Source organism: Notolabrus celidotus, chromosome 10 (assembly GCF_009762535.1).
Source record: "Notolabrus celidotus isolate fNotCel1 chromosome 10, fNotCel1.pri, whole genome shotgun sequence".
Classification (NCBI taxonomy): Eukaryota; Metazoa; Chordata; class Actinopteri; order Labriformes; family Labridae; genus Notolabrus; species Notolabrus celidotus.
The window spans coordinates 15,519,379-15,545,967 of record NC_048281.1 but is presented as its reverse complement, the minus strand read 5'-3'; the positions used below and the strand labels follow the sequence as shown (position 1 = coordinate 15,545,967).

At 40.0% G+C, this 26,589-nt stretch overlaps 2 protein-coding genes across 3 annotated transcripts in view; both read right to left on the bottom strand.

The window, feature by feature from the left end:
* Positions 1-176: 176 nt before the first annotated feature.
* sp3a (sp3a transcription factor) lies at positions 177-8,064 on the bottom strand. Of its 2 annotated transcripts, XM_034694221.1 has the most exons (7): positions 7,868-8,064; positions 7,386-7,483; positions 6,913-7,008; positions 4,782-6,015; positions 3,441-3,627; positions 3,139-3,335; positions 177-2,133 (listed from the first exon to the last, which is right to left on the bottom strand). In XM_034694221.1, exons 1-7 carry the CDS (start codon positions 7,872-7,874, stop codon positions 1,841-1,843), a joined length of 2,112 nt encoding a protein of 703 aa, XP_034550112.1. In that variant the 5' UTR covers positions 7,875-8,064; the 3' UTR covers positions 177-1,840. The 2 variants fall into 2 exon arrangements, with proteins under 2 accessions (XP_034550112.1, XP_034550113.1); XM_034694222.1 differs by lacking the exon at positions 6,913-7,008 and having other exon boundaries at positions 555-2,133; positions 7,868-8,042.
* A 7,537-nt stretch (positions 8,065-15,601) lies between these two features.
* LOC117820239 (obg-like ATPase 1) overlaps positions 15,602-26,589 on the bottom strand; it is a 47,200-nt gene continuing 36,212 nt past the window's right edge. The window contains exons 7-10 of the mRNA XM_034693957.1: positions 23,021-23,161; positions 22,375-22,471; positions 18,519-18,641; positions 15,602-16,088 (exon numbers count right to left, since the gene is read on the bottom strand). Of these exons, the coding sequence (XP_034549848.1) occupies positions 15,987-16,088; positions 18,519-18,641; positions 22,375-22,471; positions 23,021-23,161 (463 nt within the window). The 3' untranslated portion in view covers positions 15,602-15,986. The remainder of the gene's footprint in view (positions 16,089-18,518; positions 18,642-22,374; positions 22,472-23,020; positions 23,162-26,589) is intronic.

The following is a 26,589-nucleotide window of genomic DNA, read 5'->3' as shown; positions in this document are numbered from 1 at the left end:
CACCTCCTGGCTGGATGTCAAGTCTTTGAAAGACAGGAAACAAAAGGTTGCACGTAAAGGGAAACATTCAAACTTGTCTTCCTCCCAATGATTTTAGTGTAAAATATAAAGCTGCTCTCAGAAACACACACAAAACAACCTTGATCATTTGAAACAAAAGCAAAATGAAGGTAAAATTGAAGTGTAACAGAAAGGTTTATATTGATGTTATATTGACAATATGTTTACAGAAGAAAAAGATGCTCTTTGAATGATTCAATAGCACCTTGCTATTCAACTCAGATGATAGAATATGTCCACTGCAGAGGACCTGTCCATCTGAAGAGAAGTGAAAATCATATCCTTTCATTACATCCAAAGAAAAACAAATTAAATTAAATCAAATATGCCACCATAATTCAGAGTTCAGAGTGTATTCAATTTAACAATTCAACAGTTTAGGGGTTTAGAGATAAAAAAAAAAAAAAGTAAAAGCGTGTAACAGAGAAATGCAACATACAAAGAAAGAAGACAGAATTTTACATTTACCAACAATGAATAGAAAGGACAGTTCCTTGAGAAGTATACAAAAACATTTTTATACAAAAGGACAAACACAATGAAAGTGATGAGAATAGTGCTGCTAAAAGAGTACCGCATTATGAAATACACTGATTTTTTTAACTGCGTGGTGGAGTAAAAAAGAAAGGTGGAGAATCCTGCAGAGCTGATTCTATAACATGAACCAAGGTTGTCATCAATGTGAAATAAAAATTACACAGAACAAAAGGAAAAATCTGGCATGGTAGGATTCAGCGAGCAAAGGTTACATGGTGACAGCTTATTTCACTTCAGCTTTTGGTCCATCAGAAAAACATTTCTTCACATCCCACCATGGCCCGAGAAGCTACAGGGGTGATTTACTCTACTTATATCACAGTCACAAGTCACCCTGAGTGTGTAGTCAAATTTGGCAATAACCTCCAAAAAATGGCTTTTCTTCATATTACTATGCAAGTTTTTTTTATGTTCTGTAAACCCTCCAAAAAAAAAAAAAGGATTTTACAAAAACACATCTCAGTCACATATAGTGGAGCCTTTTGAAATATTTTGGACTTTTTAATATTACAAATCCATCCTTCTATGTAAAGCCTGATATAAATAGCTTTCAGTCAAAATATTTAACGAGCAAATAATGAGCATCATCAACAGTTTAAGTTCAAGATCAAATACAATACAAAACATTTGATTGTTTTGATTTTCATCTGCAAAGTGTGGTAGGTGTGAGCAAACAAAAGGAAGGCAGGCTTGCCTTTCTGCAAGCAGACTGACAGCACTAGGACAAAGAAAAAAATATATGCATAACATTAAAACAAAAAACAGATAACGTGAATAAAATTGCATGGACGTTAGCATTAAAATGACATTAGCTGATAAAAGTAGCTTTCTTGTGAGATTTAGCTTTTGACCAAAAGGAATACAGAACAAACCTGCTTACCTAGGACGCCATAAGATTATATCATCGAAAAAGAGGCGAGAAAATTTGCTCAACTTACGAATATTTTTGTGAAAAAACAAATGACAAAAAAAGTAAATTGAAACAAAATGGCATCCTACATTTTTAACAACAAAATATTGTACAAAATAAGGCATTTCCTTGTGTGTTTACTGCAATGTCTTTTCCATCTTCTTTAAGTCTCCACAACTAGTTTTTTCCTCAGTAAAAACTGGACATGGTTTGACTATTTCTGTGTTAAAATATATATATATATTTATAGTTTTTCTTCAAAACTTGAATAAAAATGCAGGTAGGAGTATACAGTATGAGAGAAGTTGTAGAAGTTCATAAGTGGAGTGTAAATCACTCCATGACTTCGCTTGCCTCTACCGTGGTGACAAGCTGCAGAGGGATCTCTGCGTTGGCCAGGATGTCCTGGGCGGTGCTGGACCCCTGCTGAATGTTGGTGAGGATGAGGGTGGTCCCGCCTGCCGTGGTGATGATACTGTCTGAAGACCCCGTGGATTCCATCGAGGCCACCATGGCGCTGCCAGAGTTCACGCCTTTTTTGTTCTGATGAGTTTTAATGTGCTTCGCCAGGTGGTCGCTCCGCATGAAGCGTTTAGAACATTCGGGGCAGACAAACTTCTTCTCTCCTGCCAGACAGAAAATACAGTTTGAACTATGAAGAGCTGGATGCTGAATACACTCAGAGAGGGTCAAATACACCATCTCTCTGGAGAATATGTTTCACAAGTGAGGGGACAAGTTTAAGAAAGTGCCGCACAACTTAAATTACCTGTCTTATGAATAAAATATTTTATTTTGTGCTGATGCTAAATGCTGTATGAGCTATAGGGCTAACATTTAATTAGTTCTTGAATGACAGCCTATCACTGACAAAAATGACAAATTAATTACAATTTAAAAACTATATGACTGACCTCAACTTTCATCATATAGAGACCTGGAATTATTGAGTATCCACTTGCATAGTTAACAGTTAACACTTGCCGTTAATACGAGAGCTCAGAGCTGACAGCATAATGAAATGCTACTTTAGCCTGTACTGTCAGATGCTAATAATACGTCTGACACAGTACAAACAGGTGGTCAGGCTGGCAGTATATGTTATCAGATATAATATAAATCATTACAACATGGTTCTGCTATATTTGATAGGATTCCTCTCCGACTATCACCGCCTACATCTGAGCTTTCTTACGTATACTGCAATGCTTAGATTCACCCCACGATGGCAGATGTCAAGTGGAGGCAAATATTGTATAGAACAGATAATGTGAGCTGATATAAGAGGGTTCAGATTCAAAGCAGAATTATTGCATGAAAATAAAGTAAAGGGCTGCAGCTCACACAAACATCTCTTTTAATGTTTTTGTTACATAATTTGATGTCAACAGATCCACAAATAAGACAGCAGAGCTGCTGACACCTGGAGATGTAAATTTACTGATAACTTTGTCAAATATGGATCTGTTCATAACCACGGTCATCGATCCTAACCTAACATTTCACATGTAAATCCAGAGGGGACATAGGCTGTCATTTAGTACCCGACTCACACTGTGCAGGGCACAAATTAGAACATTTTACTGATGTTTTCCTGATGTGCAAACACAGAGGGAGCAGAAAAAGGGCACCTGTGTGAGTTCTCCTGTGTCTCTGCAGCTCGTCACTGCGTGTGAACCTCTTTCCACAGAACATCCAGCTGCAAACAAAAGGTCGCTCCCCAGAATGCCAGCGCAGGTGTGCTCGCAGGTGTGATGTCTTTCCGTATACTTTCCCACAGCCAGCAATGTGGCAGATGTGTTGTTTCTTCTTCCCCGTGCTGGATCCTCTGAGAAACACAGGTACAGGCAGTGAGAGAACTGATATGTTGTTTTATCTGCGGAGCTGTACAGAGTGTGAGATTCAGAGAGAAAAGCAGCAGACATTCACTAACCTCCCACCCGACTCTTTACAGTTGGGGCAGGTACATGCCACTCGTCGCAGCCTCTTGCCCTCCTGACCTGCCTGATCATCCTCATCCACCAGCCTGACGTGGAGGTGGGACAGATCACTGGTATTCAGGGTGGAGTCAGTGCTCAGCTGCCAGTCTCCAGAGTCTGGCTCTTCCTTTATTCGAATGTCTGGAATTAAAGTACACACTCATCAAGGCAAGTTCAAGCTGATTTTCCAAAAGCCTGCACAGTGAGAGAGCTGCTTTATTGCAGTATGTGACTGACAGCTTTACAGCAGATTTCATGTGATTAAGTAATGAGTTAATAGACAGAAAATGTATACATTACTTTTTTCATCGTTAATTAAATGTACCCTGTGGACTTTCAGGCATACATGAGTGGCAGACAAAGGGTGGAAGGTTGTAGCTACATTAAAAAAACAAAGTCATCATAATGTTTTGAATCCTATATTACACTGAGAATTCAACACAACCCATTTGTGGCGTACTTTGTTTAATGTGCTAGATTTAAAACAATACTCAAAACTCCAGCCCTTTACAGTAAAGATACGCTACCAGTTTTTCTTTAAAGAAACAAGAATTTGCAACAAGCGAAAAACCTGTTTCGTTTTTTCAATCCTTTCATAATTAAAAACCCTGAGAAGAGACATGCACTTTATAATCTACATCTGTGCTGTAACTCTGTGACATGTTTAATATTGTTGTTTGAAAAAAAAAGGCCTTCTTAATATTAAATGAAATCATTTAAATAATTGTATTGATTGATGCAATAATTGTGAGTTAATAATATGTCACTGCCAACTGTCTGCTCAACCCATCACAAACAAATATCCATTTATATTTATGAAATTGAATGGATGTAGTTAATAGGTACAAAATGTTAAAATATTTTATCTTATTGTATATCCTTTCTGAAATGTAAAATTGATCAAATATAAATGTGCATGTTCATGGTGAGTAAAACAATCAAGCAAAGAGATCCATAGTGATTTTGACTGTGACCCTTTCTAAAGGCCCTGCACATCTGTACAAGTGTTGAGCATCACTCTGATTAGACTCCTGCTCAGGTCAAAAATGGGAGAAGCTGTGCTTCAAATATTAAAATCCACACACTAATAAAATATTAAAGGTGTGATCTGCCCCATCCTAAAAGCTGTTAGCTACTAACGTGACAGTCATGGGGGTGTGAGTCAAACATAGCCTGTACATGCCCACACTGACCTGAGGGGAGGTCTTATCAGGCAACAAAATGACATAAACTTGTGTGTGTGTGCAGGGTCTTTAAGAATGAGCTGCATTCCTTGATAAATCTTGCTACCGTACCGCTCATGTTGTCTGTGTCTCCTTCCTGTTGGGCCACTGAGTTGACTGTCACTGTCTGCAGATTTGGGATCTGCCCCGTGCTGATGCTGACTGGACTGGAACCAAGCGACAGGGTCTGGACTGGAGCCAGGGTTATCTGCTGGGGAGGTGTTGTGGGCAGCTGGAGGTTCTGTAGATTCTGCACTCCCTGAACCTGAAAGGTCTGCCACTGAATCTGACCTGACGGTGTGACAGTCTGCGCTTGGATGATGAACGTTCCAGGGTTTATCAGCTGCACGTTCTGCAGGTTCTGCCCTCCTGCCACTGACTGCACCATCTGACCATTGGTGGTCTGAATGGGAACCTGCTGCAGTTGGATGATGGACTGGGCCGATGACACCTGTATGCTCTGCTCCTGATTCTGTTGGATGAAGCCCTCCTGGAGACCAGAACTGGAGTCAGCGTGCTCTGTAGACATGGATGTGTCTTGTGTCAGCAGACCTGAATCATTTGCTGGAATGTGAAGCTGAGAGGAAGACGTTGGCACATATATTTCTTGATTTGCATTTGAGTCATTAACTGGTAGTGTCTGTGAGAGCTGATTATCTGTCTTCGCAAGACTCTCCGAGCCGTCCATAGGCTGACTTGTCATAATCAGCTGGCCGTCAGCAGTAACCCCTGTCGCTATAGTCTGAGCACCGGAGAGACCAAGAGAGTCCAAGTCCACACTGTTAATAGGAACAAAGGTGATGTTCCCAGGCAGACCCATAGGCACATTAGTAACAACCTGACCCTGGTTGTTAAAGGTGGAGCTGCCAATAGAGACCCCCTGGATCTGCTGGACATTACCAGTCTGTGTTATGAGGTTCTGGTTGTTATTAAGGATGTTTGCAGCGGATGCCACACTGAGACTCTGGCTTCCATCTGGCAAGATCTGAATCTGCCCCGTGGCATCCTGAGTCAGAGTTGCTCCCTCCACGCCGGACGTGGAGAAGCTCAGTTGTCCATCTGCTGTCTGAATCTGAGGAATCACTTGGTACTGAATGTTAGGCACTGAATTGGCAGAGGTGTCTGTTCCCGATGTCACAAAGATTTGCTGACTCTGTAAGTTCTGGATAGGAAGAACATACTGTCCATTTGATGTCAATATTCCTTGACTTTGGATTTGTATCATTCCAGATTCATCCTTTACTGAAGTGGGAGTCAGCACCTCCCATTTATCAGTCCCAGTGAGCTGCACTGATGGATCCGATGTCTGAGGAAGGAAATTTAAAAAATATTAGGCACTGGTTTCCAATGAGTTATTTTCAATTTTGCTGAATCAGTTAAAATCTGCTTTTCAAATGTTTTGAGGTTAATCATTATCAGAAGAAAAGCAGTTTTAAAATCAGCTTCAGAAACACAGGAAGCTAGGAGCAAAATCTGCTACATTCAGTAAAAGCCATGCAAACAAGAAATGTAGAGTATTTTTTATAGTTCCTGTTCTAGTTGCTGAAGAGCTATAACTGTGTTTACACCTGTCGTGGGGTGCCCTTGTTCTATACATAAATGGTCTGTTGTTTCTACAGTGTTTTAAATTCAATTTTGGCAGAAAAAAAAAGAAAATTCTATTTATAAAGTTTTGTAAAACTTTGGTCAAAGTACACTATAGACTCTCAAAAAAAATTATCCAAAGCTTGCCAAGTGAATACAATGTATTTTTCTCCCCACCAGAGTCTGAACATCAGCCAATTTACTCTATGCTCTATTTAAAATGCAATCTTAATTTTGGCTTCGAGCACCAAGAAAAACAGAAAACCCACATGGTTGCAGATGAACAACTGAATTAAATAGCATAAATGCATAACCTAATTTTACCACAGCAAAAGTAAACAGCATGAACAATTGGCCACAGGATTCATCCCCAGTGTGTTTGGCAACATGAGGGCTGGTAATGTGATTAGAAGTAGTTCAGGTGCACTAAGTCAGTCTGTTTAAACTTCAGGGGGAAAAATAGAACTCAATCATAGCAGGAAAACACCGTCTTGTTCAGATGTCTATACGCAGTGTCTCTAAATTAAGAAAGCAAGTGTGTGGTCCCGCAACCGATTTTGTGATTGAATACTTCACCCCTGCTGTAGCTATGACAGATCTAGCAGAGGTGCTGACTTACCACATCAGCAGCAGCACCTCTTTCCACCTCTGCCGCAGGTGACCCAACCTTAGAGCAGGTGGTTGCGAGCAGGTCGAGGGGTGATGGCTGAGTGTCCTACCCCCACCGAGCAAGTTTAAAAGGAAGAAAGTGGGTGGCCATTAGTCTGGGCCAAACAGTAAGTGTGACTCATTGCCTAAGAGCAAAGTTTGGAGGTTAAAGGAGTTTCTTGTCCTGTGTTGAGCCCCCCAGGCAGCGCCCTTTATAACACCCAGGTAGAGTCCAGGTCTGGCAGAAGTTTCCAGCCTGTCACTTCAGTTTTATCTTGGGAGGCGGGATTTTTGAGCTGTCTGAGAGGAGGGGTTGCCTGAGAGGTTCAAATCAGGGTACGGTACCCCCTCCAAGTTTGAAATGTGTGGACTTGAGTTACCCACTCAGGTACTCCAGATGTAGCATGGACGTGTAATGGGAGTCACTCGAGAGGTGGATCTTACCTGATTGCCCCTGCTTTCCTCCTGCTGCAGAAAATCGCTCTGACTATTGTCCACATCCAATGCAGCCATGTCCTCGGGTTTCATCGGCTGTTCAGGGGCTATGTGAAAACAGCACAGAGCAATGAGTGGAAACAACCGAAGCTAACGTTAGCTAAACATACCTGACACTCGAACAGAGGACTAGCTTGCGTCGTAAACGTTATTTCACATCTGCAGATCAGCTGATAATATGATCACGAGTCTATCCACCATCTGCACCAAACACCAACAATGCAGTATTCATGCGTCTAAGGAGAGCTGGATACTGTTGTGCACCTAGTCAGCGCTAGCTACAAGACTACTGCTAACATAGCCCGCGTTGATTAGCACTATCACCATCAAGCATCACTGTTAGCCAGCTAGCGAGCTAAATTAGCCAGAGGATGTCTATGGCAGCGTTAGCCTGTTAGCTAGGTGAAGAATAAAGATTAGATATTACATACCAGTCATTGCGTGACTTGCTTTGAAACGGAGAGTCCTGATGGTCAAAAGCCACCCGACATGATCAGCACATTAAATTGATTGTATTCGCGTAAAAATAGATGATAACTGTCAGGATTTTTTCTATTTTGATTGACGGGCGGTAGGTAACACAAAGGGTGGGGCCTCCACTGTTTGACTGGGAGGGTTACGTCACATACAGGAAGTCCCGCCCTTCTGCGTGAAGCTGATTGGTTAGTTCTTCTACACCCTGTGTTTTGATTGGTCAGTTGACAAGTCAGTCATCTTTTGTTGGCGTATTTTCCTGTTTATTATGCATGATCAGTTTTACAGAGAAGATGGTTGTGAGTAAGTTACATGGTGTTCTTTAACTTACACCATTGTTTAGACCCTGTTCAGACGAAAGCTGGTATAATATATTGAACTTTCAACAGTCGTAAACCTGGAACCTTTTTAACTTCTTCACATATTACTGCCATTTACACAAAAAACTACAATTAATATACAGTGGTGGACAGTAAAAAGTAAATTCACTGGAGTACTGTACTTAAGTACATTTTTGAGTATCTGTACTTTACTTGAGTTTTATATTCTGGGGGGAACTTATTACTTTTACTCCACTACATTCAGAAGACAATTATTGTACTTTTTACTCCTCTACATTTCTATCAGTGCTCTAGTTACTCACTACTTTTGCTTTGAAGTCAGCTCATGAATTTCCTTCTCTTTTCTGAAATCTGATCCCTAAGACAGTAAAATGTGTTTGTGTAGTTCTGTTTGTCTCAGTGGTTTAGTCGTACCTGTATATCGTGCGTCTCCACGGTTGAAGGTGGAGCAAACACAGAGCAGATTACACTCAGATCAGGCAGTTCATTTAGAGGTGGTAATGATGGTTATAATTCTCCACCTGAGCACCCATGGTCATATCTTCAGCCCGTGTTAGAGGTTTTTAAAATGAAGAATGATACGTATCGTTTGAAATGTTTCCCACTCTGCTCAAACATACAAACATTCACTGTCCAACCTGAGAAAGTGTGTTGAGCTACGTAACATTTGTTGCATTCCAGATGAACATTTCAAACTAAGTTGTCTGTTATTGGAGTAACTTAGTTTCTGTTTTCATTCCATGGTATAGTTTTTAGAGACTGCAAGTAATGGTTTCTAGATAAACATAATGTAACACAATTTACTCCTATGTATTCTTGACTGCACTCATGCTTTGTGAAAATACAATATTTTAAGATTTTTTAAGAAGTACTTTGAATACTAAGTATTTATAAAAGCAAGTACTTCAGTACTTTAACTCAGGTAATAATCTGACAGAGCAACTTTCACTTGTATTGGAGTAATATTTGACATGGAGGATCTATACTTTGACTTCAGTAATGAAGCTGTGTACTCTGTCCACCACTGTTAATATAGGTATTAAAAATACACTTGAAAGACGTTTTATACTGATTAAGAAAGTGTTGAAGACGGGTACATCAGGTGTTTATATGCACCTCCATATTTCTGTGATGATATACAAAATAACCTTATTGAAAACACAATAACATAAGTGTTTCCTTTAAAACGCTTATCATCCAAGACAGCCTGTTTAGTCAAACATATTTGACCATTTAAATGTCATTATAACTTGTCACAATTGGATAAGACTAATGCAATGATGAATACAGCCATGAATTATTGGCTAATACTGAATTGTGGGGAAAAAAAGAAACTTGGTGACTAGAAAAAGTAAAGTTTAAAATATTAAGCTATGGGTTACAACCACCACTCAAGTGTTGATAGACTGTTTGACTCCCACTGAGAAAGTGATGGAAAACATAACTAATCTTTGTCTGTTAAGTGTCTGCTGGTTTGTGAAGTTGGTACAATAAGGTCAGGGAACAATGTGATTTTCCCATGTTAAAAATGTTTCTTCATAACTGTAGGGGAGTAACTGTCGGTAATAAACACATGTCATTGGATTGTTGTTTCTTTGAAAAAGGAGTTACGGGCCTGCTTTGACTGCATACATTTGACTTATAGTGGAAACATTGAATTGTAAACACAGACTAAACAGACAAGCAAAAAGCATGAACATTATTTTATGAAGTTATGGTAGAAACCTGATCCAGCAGATGTAATGCCTTGTTGCAAGTTTACCAAACAACTAATTTAACTTAAACAGAGTAACACAACTTATGGGACAAATGCAGTGTGTCACATCAAATGCATTTGCAAACCAATAGAGGCTCTTTCTTACTTGGGATCAGCAGTTGAGTTTTAAGATGCCCTTGTGTTGATTACTTTGACACAATCGAGACACAATCTGAGTCTGTGTTTGACTGCATTTCTTCCCCTCCATCTGGTTGTGCACAGTGCAACATTGTGAGAGTGCATTGAAATGAGTGCCTGCATGCTATTGTACCTGCTCTGTGGCTGTGATGCTATCAGGACCCCACTTCTGAGTATTATTTGTGGTGTGTCAGTTCCTCACAGTGCGCGACCGCAGTGAGGCTATTTCTCTCAACCTTCAATTCAAACTTGGCCCATTACAGCCAGACTACAAAAGCACTTTCCGTGCACTCAGGAGCTCACGGCAGTGAATGGTGGATATTTCCAATCACTCTGCTGTCAATCCAAGTGTCAGGTAAACACAGGCCAATGGAAACAGCTTTAGAAAAACCTTGCTGCTATGTCTGTCTTACTCCAGGAGTCCTTGGAAGCGTATCAACAATTTCCACAAAGACCTCCAAGTTAAAGGGAAAAGTCAAATATCCTATAAGCAGCACAAATGCAACACCCAGGTGGACGCAGCAGCCTACACAAGACATATAACTGCCACAGTGTTTGTCCTCAAACGGAACTGTTGTCTCTGACTTGAGTTGCAAACAAAGGGAACGAGATTGTATTGACAGACCTTGTATTCACCTCATGAGGGTAAGCTGTGAAGTCTGCGGAGCTATTACCAAGTGGGAGTTTCAACACATCTATAAGCTTTCAGTGTCATTCATATAACTGTAAATACGAGCATCAATGATCTTGTCATTGCATATCAAAGCATGAGTTTCTTGCAGAGAAATGTGATATAAATCACCATGCATTTATTCTAACCTACACTGAATATCTGATTAGAGACAGGAACCAAAATTATTGTTCAATCCAAGAGCCTTTTCCCTGGAGTGGACACAAGTGTTTTGGCACCATGCAGAATATTGAGGGGTAAGAAGAATAACTGGCTGAGTCTACAATGGCTCTGAGAGTTTCCTATTAACATATTGACAGTTGTTTTTATGAAGGCCAGTCCAAGTGAGAGTGACCCCACAGAGAGAAACTGCCCTGCTGGAGGCACCTTGTGGGACACTGTAAATGGGACCTGAGAGCGAGAATTGAATCTAGTGCAGCTCAGAGACGTGTGCATGGAATATCAAATGTGTGTTGTGGACAACGCAACGAGGCATAGAAACAATCACCCATACAGTTATTTGTCTGTGGCTGAGGTTATTTGTTGTACATATAGTAAGGGTAGAAGTCAAAGGCAATTGCATGACAGGCAGGAGAAACTGTACTGGGGTAGATCGGCATTCTTCTCATCCACTGTAAATAGTGAATAACTTTACTGGCATTTAAACAGTAGAAGGTGTCAACAACAAGGTAAACAAAGCTTTAGGGACGAGTAAAGGTACGAAAATAGGCATATGTTTTATGCATAAACACCATTTAGACACAAACATAAAGCATATATTTATAAATGAAGGGAAGTTGTTGGTAAGAAATGTGTGAAAGGGTTTAGTTCTGGTTAGAAATTAAAAGTAGAACAAGTGTGTGGCAGTGCAAGATACCCTATACTGAATGAATGTGGTATGTAAAGAGTCATTTTAGTCTCTTGTTGCAACTTTATTATACATGTTTACAATCTGCTGCAATCCAATGCAACTCCTCTGCCATTAAGTCTCCTTCAATGCAGTCCACACTTTTTTTCGACTGGGGTGGCCCAACTGGAGCACTGACTTTAATTATGTGTGCATGAACACAGAAGAAAATAGAATGTATTAAATATTTCTTTCTCCGCTTCTCATATTTACTTTTACTAAAAACCTTAAAGTATTTAACAGATGTTATATCCATTTGTTACCAAGCTATATTACATATTTGATTCTCTTCGGTCGAAACCCTGTTGCTCAACAGCAAATGCATTGCCAGGGACAACCTGATCACACACATCACATATCAAATCTATACACATCGGGCACATTTCACCTCTGCATGTTGACACTGGCAAAAAAGTTAGTTTCCAGTAGTATCCGTAAACAACATGGAGGATATTTTTCATACTTCTTTTGATTTATTTGGAGAACAGGAAACGTAAGATGTGTGGTTAACAGATGACAAGGCAGCAAGGACTATTTGAGGGAAAAGAAAACGTAAACAGACTTTGAAACCAAGCGGCAACCTCCCGTCTAATCTGACGGAAGTTCTAAAAACTGCAGTTTATCGAGGATCCGCTTGAGGCTGGCTCTGGAAGTACTGGAAACCACATACACACTAATTAAAAAAAGACAATCTTTACAGAAGAAATAAACATGTTTACAGCCTGGTACAAAAGACAAGTGAAGTCTGGATAGATCATTTCTCGATCGGCACACACTGTACAAGTGGTGATTTTTTTTCAAACGTGGCAATTTCGAAGATATTGAGATTAAGATTCTTCCAATGAGAGGCACAGCTGACTTGATTGACAGGCGGGAACACCGTAGGTGGTGGCTAGGAGGCTCAAAGCCCACCTCTTTACCTCACACTGGCTGTCGACGACTGGCCTCAAAACAGCTATTCAGAAACAGATGGGTGACGTCACGGATCCTACGTCCATATTTTATAAGGTCTATGTTTGAAACTGACGGGCAGACGACCTTAGATGAGGTGACCTGAGGTCATTGATAAGAATATCGGTGCCAAGGAAACACTACTGACCGTGGAATCTGAAGGTTTTATTTTTTTGTTGTTGCCATCAATTATTTCCAAATCGATATTATGCATCTACAATTTCAGAGAAAAACACTCCACTTAGCATCCTGGTCCTGCTCACCCTGTCGGGATTTAGATTTGCATGTACACCTTTTCACTTTACATTACCCTATACAAGTAAAATGTGGAAATTAATTGCAACAGAGCAAGGTGGCAACATTTAAAGTTTGGTTTCTGAGGCACTGGTCTGGCCTAGCGGTTGTAACGCGGGCCTAATGTAAGAGGCTGTAGTCCTTGAAGCTTGCAGCCGGGGTTCAATTCCAACCTGTGGCCTTTTACCACGTGTCATTCTCTCTCTCAGAAGGAACTTATTGCAACAAATGCTACACAAGCTAAGGTAATCCTTACAGTTATCCTACAGTTATTTTGCAGCACAGAATTGCCACGAGATCAGCAATGGCACATAAGAAATTAGTCATTCTAAATTTTTCTCTTCTCTGTTTGTGTTTTCTTTCCACTCAACATTTCCAATCCACAGAGAGAGCGATAAAGCAAAGCATCCCGCTGTATGTCGTATGATAGTTCAACAAGAATGAGAGGAAGTTATACACAAACACACAAAAGAATATGAAGTGTCATTTTAGTCAAAACTGGTTCTATATTGATTTCATATGTATTGTGTGTGCAATATATGGTGCATGTGTCAGACAGAGAAGTCACACAATAGCAATAATTACAACATGGCAGCACTTTTTATAGAGACAATTTCCTCCTCGATGATAATACAATGCATTTACAATAACCATCAAATCCACCAACACAATCCCTTGTGCACAGTTACTGCTCTGCAAAATGCCAAAATTATTTATTTGTTTATTTGTTGTAACTCTTACATTCCTTTATTTAATTCTTCAAAAGTCTTTGGTGTGTGTGTGATTTACAGCAGTAGGCAGTGGGGTGTGTGTTTCAAAGCAAGCTTTCCACTCTGTGCCCTTCTTGGTTTGATGCCACTGTGGTTTGCCTCGGGGCAGCGCGGCACCGCATGATTGATGGTGCTGACAGAACATTTGTACCAACAGAGAATATGTCACATTTCTGGGCTTGGTTTTATTTCATAGAGATTATAAATATTGTACTGCTTTTAAATCCACCTACGTCACCTATAATAATGTTTATGAATGTGTTTTCACCGTTAAATGTGGGTTGTATTTTCATGAATCAGACAAGACATCCTACGAGTTTATAATTCTTAAATCTAGCCTCTTCTTTGACAACAAAATTGCAAGTATGAAACCAGAAAACAGCTTTTTCAGGGTGCACCAACAGAAAAAAAAAGACTTTGTTGAACTCTTTTGTTCCTTTTCTACGTCTGCACAGTTCTAAATAGCTTTATTACTCGCCCTGAGAAGATTTATTGTCACTTTATGAAAAACAAAATCCTCCAAGACCCAGACCACTGGGAACAACTCATCAATCCCTGAGCCTCAAAACTGCAGCAGATGAATGATCCTCTATGTGGGGTTTAGGTTGGCCAACACCACCACCACCACCATCACCACCAGTACCACCACCCCAAGAGGAATGCAAAAACAGTTCTGTCTCAAGCCCCCATTGTGCTCTCTAGAGGATTTGTATGGTTTCACTTAGAAAACAGTGAGCCCAAAACAGCCTGTTGTTGCATAGAAGACTGTAAAGGAAAACTGGGAATGTTCCAGTCTTCTGCATAGAATATCTGTCGATGATTAAAATCAGTGGTTAATGCCCAAACTGCCAAGCAAAGCAAGCGTAATGTGATTTTATACACATGTTGTCATCTGTCTTTCATTCCATCGAAGCACAATAAACACTATCCTATATTTTGCCACTGATCTTAAACCCTAAAGACTATAATCCACCTTATTTCCATGACAAACACTGTGCTTTGTAGTGCTAGCACAGGCTCGGCTCCATAAAACATCCCATCCAAAACTTGGATATGCAATACTATCGCTACAAAATGACCATTTTTATTCAATCTTTTTTTTTGTTCCCATCAAAAGGCCATTTCGTTCTCTGCAGACTTAATGGTTACGAGATATTCAAGCAAAGCACTGCTGATCTGCGGCTCTTTGTTCGGACTCCAGCCGAGAACACAATCTTACTTTGGAGCACCGCGGCTGCAGCCATACAATTCCATCAGCATAAACGCTTCACAAACACTTACACACAAAGTATAGAGAGCAAGAAAAACACTACTTCAGACAAAAAGGAATCGTTTTCGGCTTGAGCTTGTGGATTGTGTCAACGTCTCTTTTCATACTATATAGAATATCAAAAAATGTGGACTTTTTCTGTGGAAATTTGGTTTGAATGAATGCTTCTTTTATCATTTTTGGAGGTGTATATTTTCTCTCATTGTTTAGGGATTGGACAAAGACACTTTAAACATAACAAAGATGCTTTTTGTCGGTATTTGAGGTTTTCGGAAGTGCTGTAGGAACAGTTAGTAGCAGGATTCACATGTTCATTAATCTAAAATGAAATTAAAACCATAAATAAAAGGTTAACTCAATCACTTTACAAATTATCGCTTAAACTGACCGGTTCCTTTGGGCGAAACACCTGCATCCTGCATGCGCCCTTCCAAAATCAGCATCACTTAACTGATTTAATTGTAATTGTCCCCTCTCTGCTACAGTCAATGTCAGCTGTGTCTTTTAATTCTCTAATCAGTGGTCGACAGAAGCGCTATCACCATCCCCATGCAGCTTCCCACTCAATACAGACATCCCAAAACACACACAGACTGGTTTTTGTCAAATGTTTTATTGAGTGTAGACATCTGGGCTACTGTAAAACATGCATTATCTGCTGAAGGGGGAGAGGAGCAGGTGGCATTGTCCCCGCTGTCAGCTGTGTCAGAGCTGGCACCCGTGATGGAGATTAATGAAGTATCTGGAGAGTAATATGCTCCTTCAAATGCTGCTACAATTTGGAGTGGGGGCCGATCCTGATCTTAAATAGCAAAGCTGTCAGAGTTTACTGAACCTGTGCTTTGGCACAGAGGGGGGGGGGTCTGATCCCAAAAAGTGAGAGTGTGGCAGCAGGGCAAAGAAAGAAAGAAAAGAGGGGTGGGGGTGGGGGGTGTTAACAAGCATAGTCAGTTATGTAAACAGTCAGATTATTCTTGCATCACTTCTTCTTTGGGGCGTTTGGAGTGTTAAATTTAAAAAAGATGATGTCTCCATCTTCAACGCTGTAGTTTCTTCCCTGCTGTCTGTATTTCCCTGCTGCCTGTAGAAAACAAGGCAAAATGAATACAAATTAAAAACTGAATAATGTGTGACTTACAGGTTAAAGACTGTCACAAACACTTTCACTTATTCATATTTTATAAATTGACAAAAAAAAGCAACATTGAACAGAGAAAACTGAATTATCATAGTCTCCTAATTGGTTTCTGATCTTTTAACAGCTACAGTAATATTACTCTTTTTTTAAAGTGTCATATTCACTGCCTTTATTTCTTTATTTCCCCTCTCCTTCTCTCACACACATTTTACACACACACTTGCACCATGTTCTGTTCAAGGGGCGCCTGAATTCCCACTGAGTGAATAATCCTCTTGTGCCCATTTCAGTTTCATGTGCACAAGCACAAAATGTTAATAAGTCTTTGATTACAGCGCTGTCAAACTTCTCAAGGAAACAAAATAAGTTCTAACATTTCTTTTGTGTACAGTAAGTGTTTGTTCTCCTTCCCGGCAAACTCAAAATAATTGACTTGAAGTGCTAATATGGACAGGTTTATGCATTCTGGTTCTGCACGGCGCACAATTAATTAGAAGAATCAATGTCCCTTTAAAGGCTCAGGAGACCATTTAATCCGAGCTCAATACCACCAGAAACACTGCGTGGAGAGGGAGACAGGGAAAAAAATCAATGGCTATTTGTGATTCCTGAGTATGTATTAAACCAGACACGTCTAACTGGTTCATTTGCACTTGAAAGCAGCCATCTGGAGCAGCAAGCTTGGCTTAAGCAGATATGATTACTAATAATGTGATATCCCCGTACACTGGCCTTATTCAGACGGCCTATTCCCACAACTGGCATTAAATAGCACAGACCTTAATGCCACAGTCAGAGACGCTTCATGTTCTTATGAGGCCCCGAAAAGGGATTAGTAAGAGAGCATGCAGTAAGGACCTGACACTCAGATCTCTGCCTGGGATAACAATGGTGGAGCTCCCCAGAGAGCTGCACATTTCACCCTCTGTTTGCAGCTTAAGGGGGGTGTGGACAATACACTGCTGCTGCATTAAATACTAAATACTTATTAAAAAAGGGGTTTGAATAGGAAAGAGATTTCACTGTTTTCATAGTGCTTCCTTCCCACTTTGTGTGTCTCCATAATTACATTAGTGGAGTGTGTAAGTGGGCACATGGAGTCGATGGTGGTGATAGTGGGAGTTTGACAGCATGGCTTACAGCTGCGGCTCTCATATATCACATAACGCAAGGTTACAGTCACTCTGACATTTTTCCTTCTTTCTGCAACATTGATAAAAGATTTGAACATTTTCGACACATTATCTGACTTTCTATTTATGTTAAATTTGGACTGATAAAACTCTCAGTGGCTGCAAACTTCATGCTTTCAATATTCCCTCCCTCATCTTGGTCTGAGCTGTCAACTTAAACTTGATAATTTATTAGCATGTATCCTCATCAACACCAGATTGAGAGATAGATAGTTGACCACTGGATTCATGTCTTGTTGCTTGCTTTGCTCTGTGTAATTTCTGCCTTTTATAGTCTGTTTTTTTGTTGTTTTCTGTTAGACTTATTATGCTACTGTCTTGGCCAGGCTTCCTTGTATCTATATGGTAATACCTCTGGTGTATTAAAGGTTAAACCACAGATAGAATATGAACATTATCTCTAAAAATTGTGAGATGAACTGGGGAATCACTTAAAAAAGTGTTGTTTTAGAAATTATTCAATAAAAAGTACACCTTTGATATAAAAAGCATCCTGCAGCGCTAAATGACTGATTATTAGCTACGTTGCTTCAATTACTAAATTACAGTATGTTGATTTGAGAGTGAAGTATTGCCAAACCTTAAGACAACAATCAAAGTAGGAAAAAAAACACTGGGGGGCAATCTGCAAGTGGTGTGTTCGCAGTGATTGTCTTCCTAAATTCATCATGAAAACAGTTATAAATAGTGACACGAGTGTGCAGGGGACGCCGTTTAAAGGTCACAATAAACACGGGCCCTCATAGAAAGAAGATACACAAGTCACATTTTTTGCACTAACCAGCCATGAGACAGTTCTTATTTGAGGGATTTCACACTTTATTTAACTTGCCGCTTTGTATCACTGTCACATGCCTGCAGTGCAGTGAGAGGACTTGGAGCTAACAGCGCTCTCTATAGATCTGATAAACGCCTGGTGAGGTGAAGAAGTCCTGCCTCTGAGAGCCACCATCAGCCAGTTAAGACACATTGTGATAAAGATATGCACAGCTGGAGCAGACTGCCAGTGTTTAGAGCATGAATCAGTCGGCTTGTCAGGAGTGCTGCTGGAGTGTGTGCAGTAATTTCTTCCCCTGAGTAAAGGTGAAGAGCAGTTTGCAGTTGGGAGCTGCGTGCCGGCTGTCAGCTCCACTGATCACAGGAGACTTCCTCCTCATCCTCCGGCACCCTGACTGCTCACCTTGACAGCGTTCTCGCTGCCTTCCTCTTTAAAATCCAGGAATTTCATTACTTCCGCCATAATGAAGCCCTTCTCAAAGTCGGTGTGGATCTTCCCGGCAGCCTGTGGAGCCTTAGTTCCTTTCTGTCAGGAGGAAAAGGAAAAGAGAGGACAAATGAATTGTTTTGGAGAAGATGGATTGCAGCATGCAAGCGACATGGTGTTTGATAGGGTGATAGCGTTGTGAGCATCACTCAGGGGTGTTTTCACTCGGCTGTGGCCCTGCTAAAGGGCAGCCTGGACAGCGATAAGGACCCAGCGCTGCTATCAATGCCTTCTGATTCCCATCCCCTGCTGGTATTGATTTCTGTCCAGGCAATCTCGCCTCATTGTGGGTCGCTGCTTGGCTCTCTGGTCATGACAGCAAGAAGACCCAGTGTTGCAGTGAGAGACTGGGGCAGTGTTGAACTCACTGCATCAGGCCTTAGTGTCATTAAAATTAAAAACTTCCATTGCATTTCACTGTGGCTTGAGAAGCTGGACCCATAGTGCTGTTGTATTTCACTTTGTACGGATTTTCTAAATTGATTTCTACCATTTTATTTATTTTACTTTTTAATATTTTGTAGTTGTTGTCAACATATCAATAGTTGTCAAATTTTCCCCTCTTTGTAAATATATGAAGCACCTAGGGGAAGCACATTTATACAAAAGGTGCATAATATGATTCATGTTCATGTCAATAATATTTCAAACACTGTGGTCTAGTACTGCACTTTATAAAACACCTCAGAAAAAAACATTGCCCCTGAAGTTATTTAATTCAGATTATAAATAAAAATTAAAGTTGCAGTTTCACACTTTGTTCTATTCTTTCTGCTTTGAATCCTCTTTAAATCTCCTAAACACACCTTGTGACTGATAAAATGTGCAATTTATATGCACTGAAATAACGCAGGGCGGAAATGACAAACGACCAGCACAAGTGACGTGTCTGCTGTGCATCATTGTGACTCCTGCCTGTCGGGCCGCTCGCTCCCTCTCTGCTCTGCAGCTCTGTGTGTGTGCTCAGGAACTGTTGAGCACTTTTAATTATGTATATAATCAGGTTGGGGTCAACATATTTCATGCCAAAAGAATGATGCGTATTTAATGACTCTAATACATTACCATCTCTTTGCAATCTCACTGACGGAGTGCTTGTGAGTTTAACTACCATTAATCAGCATCAAGGTTTGTCTATCTGCAGAAAAATAGATTAAGGGAGGGATTTTTTTCAGACAAGAGAGCCACATTGTCCTAGTTAAGAGCTATGCAGAGCAGGCTGATAGATAATGGTCACCTCGAGGCTGCCTAATAAAGCATGTTAAAGGATTTAGGAACACGACATTACTGAGTGTAGTTTTTACAATGCAAGATGTATTGGCGTAATATAGTTACCCACTGATGCTTACCTGACTAAATGCCCCTCACACACAATCAAGGCTGCCTGTAATCAGTTATGTCGGGGAGGACAGGCCTGTTTGTGAGGATGCCTTTGAAGTGTTTCTGCACTTTTTTTTGTAAATAGCCAAGACATCAGTCATGCTGAGACAGGTGATGTCATCTGACTAAAATGTATTGTGTCTTGTGTAAAAAAAGAAGAAGAAAAAAAAAGGATGTGAGCTCACCTTCCCCTCAGGTCTGAACACAGTCTGAGGCGCGATCCAGAAAATATTTACAGAAAGTTCCTGTTTACCAACTTGTGTGGGCATGTTTTACCTCAAATGACACAACACTTGCAATAAATACAATATATATATATATATACAGTGTATACAATTATATTTTAGACATTTTAAGGTGGTTCCTCCTTACATTTTGGCGTTGGCTGCTAAAATGCAAATGATTATTCTACAACTTCAGCATTGAATATATTTTGACCATATAGTCTAATGTTGTATTTTTGGGTTTTCCTACATTTACATTAGACCAGCATGGTTTGCTGCATGTTATTCTCCCTCTCTTTACATTTTTTAACTTTCAGTTTCTCTGTTTTTGTGACCAATCAAAAGCAACATCGTGAAATTATCTTTAAAGAGTGTTCAGTATGACCTACAAAGTCTGTGTTTCTCTACCGATCTCAACATGTTGTTAAACCAACATGTCAGAAACTGCTTGATTCTTTTTTGGGCTTAACTTGGAAAAGTTCAGGGTTATTCAAGGTCACTTTTTTGCAAAAAAAAAATGTCTTATTCAAATTTGACCTTTAAACACCATAAGACAGGAAGGTGTCCTTTTATAATGTTACCTGTTTAGCTGTCATAGCTGCATGTTCTCTCATGTCAGTTGGATGAATTTGATTTTTTTTGTATTTTGGCAAGTGTTGTTTTAATGAGTAATCCTTTAATTGGTTTCCAGACTCACCCATGTTCACCTTGTTGGGATTTTATTTAAACAGACATCATACACTGCTTTAGAGGATTAATCTTTTGTGTTTGTTTTGATTGTGATTTCTATTATGCACATAAGATCAGAGCCTGACATTCACTCACTCACTCTGAAGTTAAGTGAGGAAACCTAAGAAAGGAATCTTCATGCCATGTAATAAATCTACTACATTTCTTTATATTTATATTATAGTTAAAATTGATTCTATTTTCAAAAGTTAAAATATTTTTTGAATATGAAGCACTTCTTCATAAAAATGTCCATGGAGCATCAATTATTGCTAACAGAGTATAAATTGAAACATCCCATCATCTGGTCGAACCGCCATCTGGAGTGATCATGCATATTGTTAATTTTTCACAACACGCACAGTGTGTTGTGTTTGAGTGTAAATGTTAAGTTTTATTGCAGCATCTGCAATTATGGTCAAAATTGTAACACGCTCCATGTTTTGTTTCTTTTATTATTGCTTCAAAAATACACATAATTTGTAGCAGCCCAGTCAACAAAGGAAACCAAAAGAAGGTCTTTCATTTTGTCATTAATATGTGAACACTGAATTAAGGGAGGATCTGTTTGGTGACAGATTTTTTCAATTGATGTTATTGTTGAAAACAATGCTTTTTAAAAATTGTTTGTTAGAAAATTGTACGTTTGTTGGACTGAAAGCAGTTTGAGTTGTAAATTTGATTCAACATCACGATCTCTTGAATCATCTGAAGAATAAAAGTGATTTATTATATTATAAGGGATATAACAATAATCTTGTGTTCTCAAAACTTTCTCAAGCAAACTTCTCTTCAATATATTTAAAAAAGCTACATAAACTAATAATGAATAACTCCTGACCAGTCAAACATCTTATTATATCTGCATTCAATCCTCCTGTTTGCTGTAGAGAAAAAAAGATTTTCTCCACAATACCAGCACGCAAAGCCAACATCTGTATTGATGTAAATCCTGCGATCTTGTTGCACAAAGCTCTTGGCGGCCCGCGCTCAGTAAACTGAGACACACAGGAGGGAGGAGCCCCCAGCAAGGCCCACAAACAGCCGAATGAAAAGCGACATCAATTTTGGCACAGACACCCTCCGTCACACAGATTAGGCAGGCACAATGCAGCGGCTCCTTATCTCCAGCGGCAGGAGGAGGGCAGGCAGATCTGCACAGGATGGAAACATTCTCATGGACGTAATGGGCAAAATCAATTGTTGCCCTCCTCAATCAATGTAGCCCCCACTTTCACTGTTCAGCAGCTCACATGTAATTGAAGTTATCCTTGGCCTGTAATGACTGGCTAAAGCACGACCATGACAAAGTTGAAAGTGTGCGATATCAGTGAGGGTGCCAGCAGGGTGGAACGTGGGACACTGTGTGGACTCGTTTGTGTGTGTGTGTCTGGTACACACACTCACACGTGTGTGCACAGCAGGCAGCTGGCTCTTACCCGCATGGTCCACGCACGGACCTCGTCTGGACCACAAGTGAAGAAATACTCCAGCTGCAGGGCTGCGTATCCAGCCTTGATGATCTTGCTCAGGGCACTGGTGGAGAGAAATTCCAGTTTGAATGTGGAGCATCTGAACTGGTGAAGTGTTATTTATTGCCAGTGATGCCAAGACAAAGTTCACTCCAGTGGCAAAGGCCCCATTCATCCCACTATGAACTCATTAAGAGAATAAGATGGGTCACTTGGTTTCACATAGGACATTCAACTCTCCAATGGTTTCTTTGATTAATAACAAAGCGTGCAGACTCATTAAGCATTTTTAAGAATTCAATCCGATGCCTTGCTCTGCACCAAGAGAAAAAAAAAATCTGCTGTCACAGTTTTTCTCTCCATAGAGGTTTTCACGCGAGAACAATAAACCCAAAATGCCCAAGTTATAATTATACCTACAGATGACAGATGACAGTTAAAAACTTAATTTAGAGGAAAACCCTTTGACTGAGTTGTTCGGTAAGAAGAGGGATCCTTTGCTTTATAATGGTAATTACTCTGCCATTTATTATTCTATCAGCACATGCAATTAAAGGAGTGCATGGAGGACACAGCTGATAATAAAGTGTGGGGAGACTGAATGCTAATTAACCTCTGTGTCTTGTGCTCCGTGCAGTACTGCTGTTGCTCCTCCTCGCTCTTGTCCTGGAGCTGGCTCTCCAGGCCGCCGCTGAAGGGGATGACCAAGGCACCGGGGTCATGACTGTCCACCCACTCCTTGATCTTCACTAGCCTGGTCAAATCAGCAGACATGAGAAATAACAGTGTGAGGACTTGATTAACATGGAATTATCTATTTTCTGCTGGTGAATGTATATTCATGAGAGCAGTTGAACACGGGAGTATTTGCAGGAGAGTGTGCTCCAAAGGTGGAATTTCTGTCACAGGGTTTGACTATACTTCCACAAAATGTAGCTAATCATAAATCATAGTGGTGCATAATTATTAGTGCACTATTAAAAACATGGTATTTAACCGTTGGGCAAGGACAAGATAGGGGTGATTTTAACACAGATTGTATATGTTGCAGTTAAATGTGAAACATTTCTGTACATAATCAAATCTTAAAAAGCTTGTTTTCTTAAAACTAGTTAAAGCTCATTTGAGGAGTTTTTAGCTGGATATGAAACAGTATAAAATAAATGCAAGCAATTACGACCCTAAAGCATAAAAGCTGACTACTTCCCTGTAGTAATTTTGAATGTCAGAAATCACTGGCAGGGGTAGGTGCCAGTTGTAAACTGCACACTGCTGCAATGGCTTATTTTTTTTTAACATTTTCCACAGCAAAGTTTCTTATTAAGTGACACATTTGGCTGTTAAAATAAACTGAGGTGAGATTTTTGTTAAAAAATCCAATTTACACATGTACAGGACAATATCAGAGGTAAGAGTTACCACTTTCTAAGCAGGGGGTGCCAAAATCAACACAAACCAAACGTTTCTTACAGGAGCTTTAAAAATATAAATATTCTGTGTAGTGAAGAATATATCAGTTTCAATCAAGTTGTGTTCAAATGTCCGAGATAAGAAAAATACATATAAACAAGTTGACTGAAAAATAAATTTAAGAATGAGACATTAGCTTGGAATAAACATCAGATTAATAATGCTGCTCTGCTGAAAATTAAATAAGACTGAAATAGTTTACCTACAGATTAAATGATGTCTGTTAGCACACGGAGACCATGCATTCTGCACAGAATATAATCTGCAAAGAAAAAAAAGCATTATAGCACTAGCTGGAGCAAACAAGTATAAGTTAAAATGTAATGAAAATAGAAATCCATTTGCACTTGGGTACTGCAGTTAAGTAAATCTAGTTGGCTCCAGTGCAGTTCATGTCACAACCAAAGTGATCTAGTCCTTTATATATTTCTTGGTCTAACAGACAAATATAGCTCCATAATCCCAATCTATCTTGCACCAAGAAGCCAGGCAGTAACTTCAGTACTTCCTCACTCATAAACGTCTTTGTCATTCACTTCACCACCTGAGTCTCTCTCTCCTTTTGTCTTTCCAGTGCAGCAGGACACCTGACATTGCAGGACAAAGATATCCTCGCACTTAATGGTAACTCTCAGTCAGAACATTATGAGGGGGTTAGGGCCAATTATGAGATTAGCCCCACATGCTCTCAGGCTGGGATTGGACGGGTCTCAAAGAACAGCATCACACAAATCCATTTTCACACGCCGACCGGCCCTCACACAGCTCCTAGGATGGATTGATTGGAAGGGGTCCCTGTCATTATCTGTAATCCTAGTTTCCTGTTTAAAGCCCGTAAGAATCAAAGACTGGGAGGGACTCAACCACCTCAATACCACATCTACTCCAATAACAATGTCACCGCTTTATCACCTACAGCAGAACATCACTGCACCTACCTAACGATTATCAATATACAATATATGACAGGACAACAGGAGTGGGAAGAGCACAGTTTTAGTTTGATTGTATGTTTTTTTCCCAACAAGCCAGGATAACACTAAAGGGTAAATTTGAAACGACTCATATGCCAGTTTGTCCCTCTGGTTGCAACCCAATATTTCCCTATCTGTTCATATTTTGGTTTCAAGGCGGACGTTTGACGGCCACCTCAATAAGATAGTTGCAAATGTCTCACCAATAAAAAACTGAAAAATAAAACACATTAAGTCAAAGCCTGAAAGATGAAAACATAGGAGATGGCAGGGCGCTCCAAGAGGGGAAAAAATCCAATCTGAGATAATAACAGATGTAGTTTGTCACTTTTCCCGGCACAGCTGTCTATTTGGTGGCACGTTATTTGCATTCCTCAGGTATTGCGTACTCTACAGGCGGCTGAATAATGATTCACAAATCACTCTCTCCACACCAGTCAAGGGCTGTGATCCTTTGAATAGACCATTGTACCTGAGACTGTAATTGGTGAAGACTTGACAGAGCTGAGCCAAGCCGGCCCCGTAACAAAGAGGCTCTCGGTAGAAAGGCTGAGGGATGATTTTAATAATGCGGAGCTGAGACGGTGAACGTGATCCACAAATGAGCACGGGGGTCTCTGGGTCCTTGCACTGAGTGACACGGGACCAGACAAACACCTTGCCACAGGAACATGAAACTCCCCCTTCCCTCAACTCTGGAAACAAAGCACTGTCAATTAAGAGCTTTGATGCTCCGTCAACATGGCTCCCAAAAACAATTCTGTCAACTTCACCACCGTCTTCCCATGCCACTTTGAAATTTGTGTTTATGTCCTTTCCAATTATCGGAGTGGAGTTTTATGGAGAAGAGTAAATTGGAGGAACATTTATGTAAAACATGCTGCAGATTTTTTGGGACCTTTATTCTAACATGCCGGTCATTCATGATGGCATGTATGTAAATATTGACTGTCTGTCTCTACATCAAGACGTTATAAATTAAATCTACTGGATGTAATATTTGTAACTCTTTTTTTATGGCATAAGAATTTGTTTTCTTCTAATCAGCTACAAAGAGAAGAAACGAAGGAACTTCCATGATGGAAATGATGATACAGTTTTTGTTCATGCTGCTTCAGTCAATAGAGGTTTACAAGAATCAAGTACACACACAAACACAAAAAAGAAAAAAATCCAAAGAAAAAGATTGTGTGTGTGTGTGTGTGTGTGTGTGTGTGTGTGTGTGTGTGTGTGTGTGTGTGTGTGTGTGTGTGTGTGTGTGTGTGTGTGTGTGTGTGTGTGTGTGTGTGCGTGCACGCGTCTTGTCACTCTCCCATTATGTCCCAGCATTGAGTGCCATCTCTCACTGCTCCCTTAATAGAAAGATTCAGCACTTTCTGGTCTTGATATCCCTCTCTGAACAAATGATGCCTGAAATTTTTATTCTTTTTATAATGGAATTCCAATGGCCTTTGCTGCAAATCAAGTGGAAATTTTTGCATATCAAGTGGGAAAAATTAAATGTTAACCACGTTTTAATGTGATTAAGGGTGACAGGGACATTATTTCTGCTAATCATTCAGCAGCTTGAAGGCTCAAACAAAGCTAAGGAACAAGCCTTGTTTGTGCTTTTTCTTGCGGCTCTTGAATCGAGGGGGGAAATAGTTCTCTCATACAAGCTCTTACAACATATTCATAGATTTAAAACATGCGATTTTCATGTTTTGTTTGTGGTAACTGATGAAAACAAGGCATTACT

Excerpts from the sequence above, each read along its gene's own strand:
- sp3a (XM_034694221.1), bottom strand. Across the intron at positions 6,016-6,912 it reads GAGGTGCTGCTGCTGATGTG|ACATCGGATCCATCAGTGCA; the intron begins GTAAGTCAGCAC and ends TTCCTTCCTCAG. Across the intron at positions 3,628-4,781 it reads AGACACAGACAACATGAGCG|ACATTCGAATAAAGGAAGAG; the intron begins GTACGGTAGCAA and ends CTTTAATTCCAG.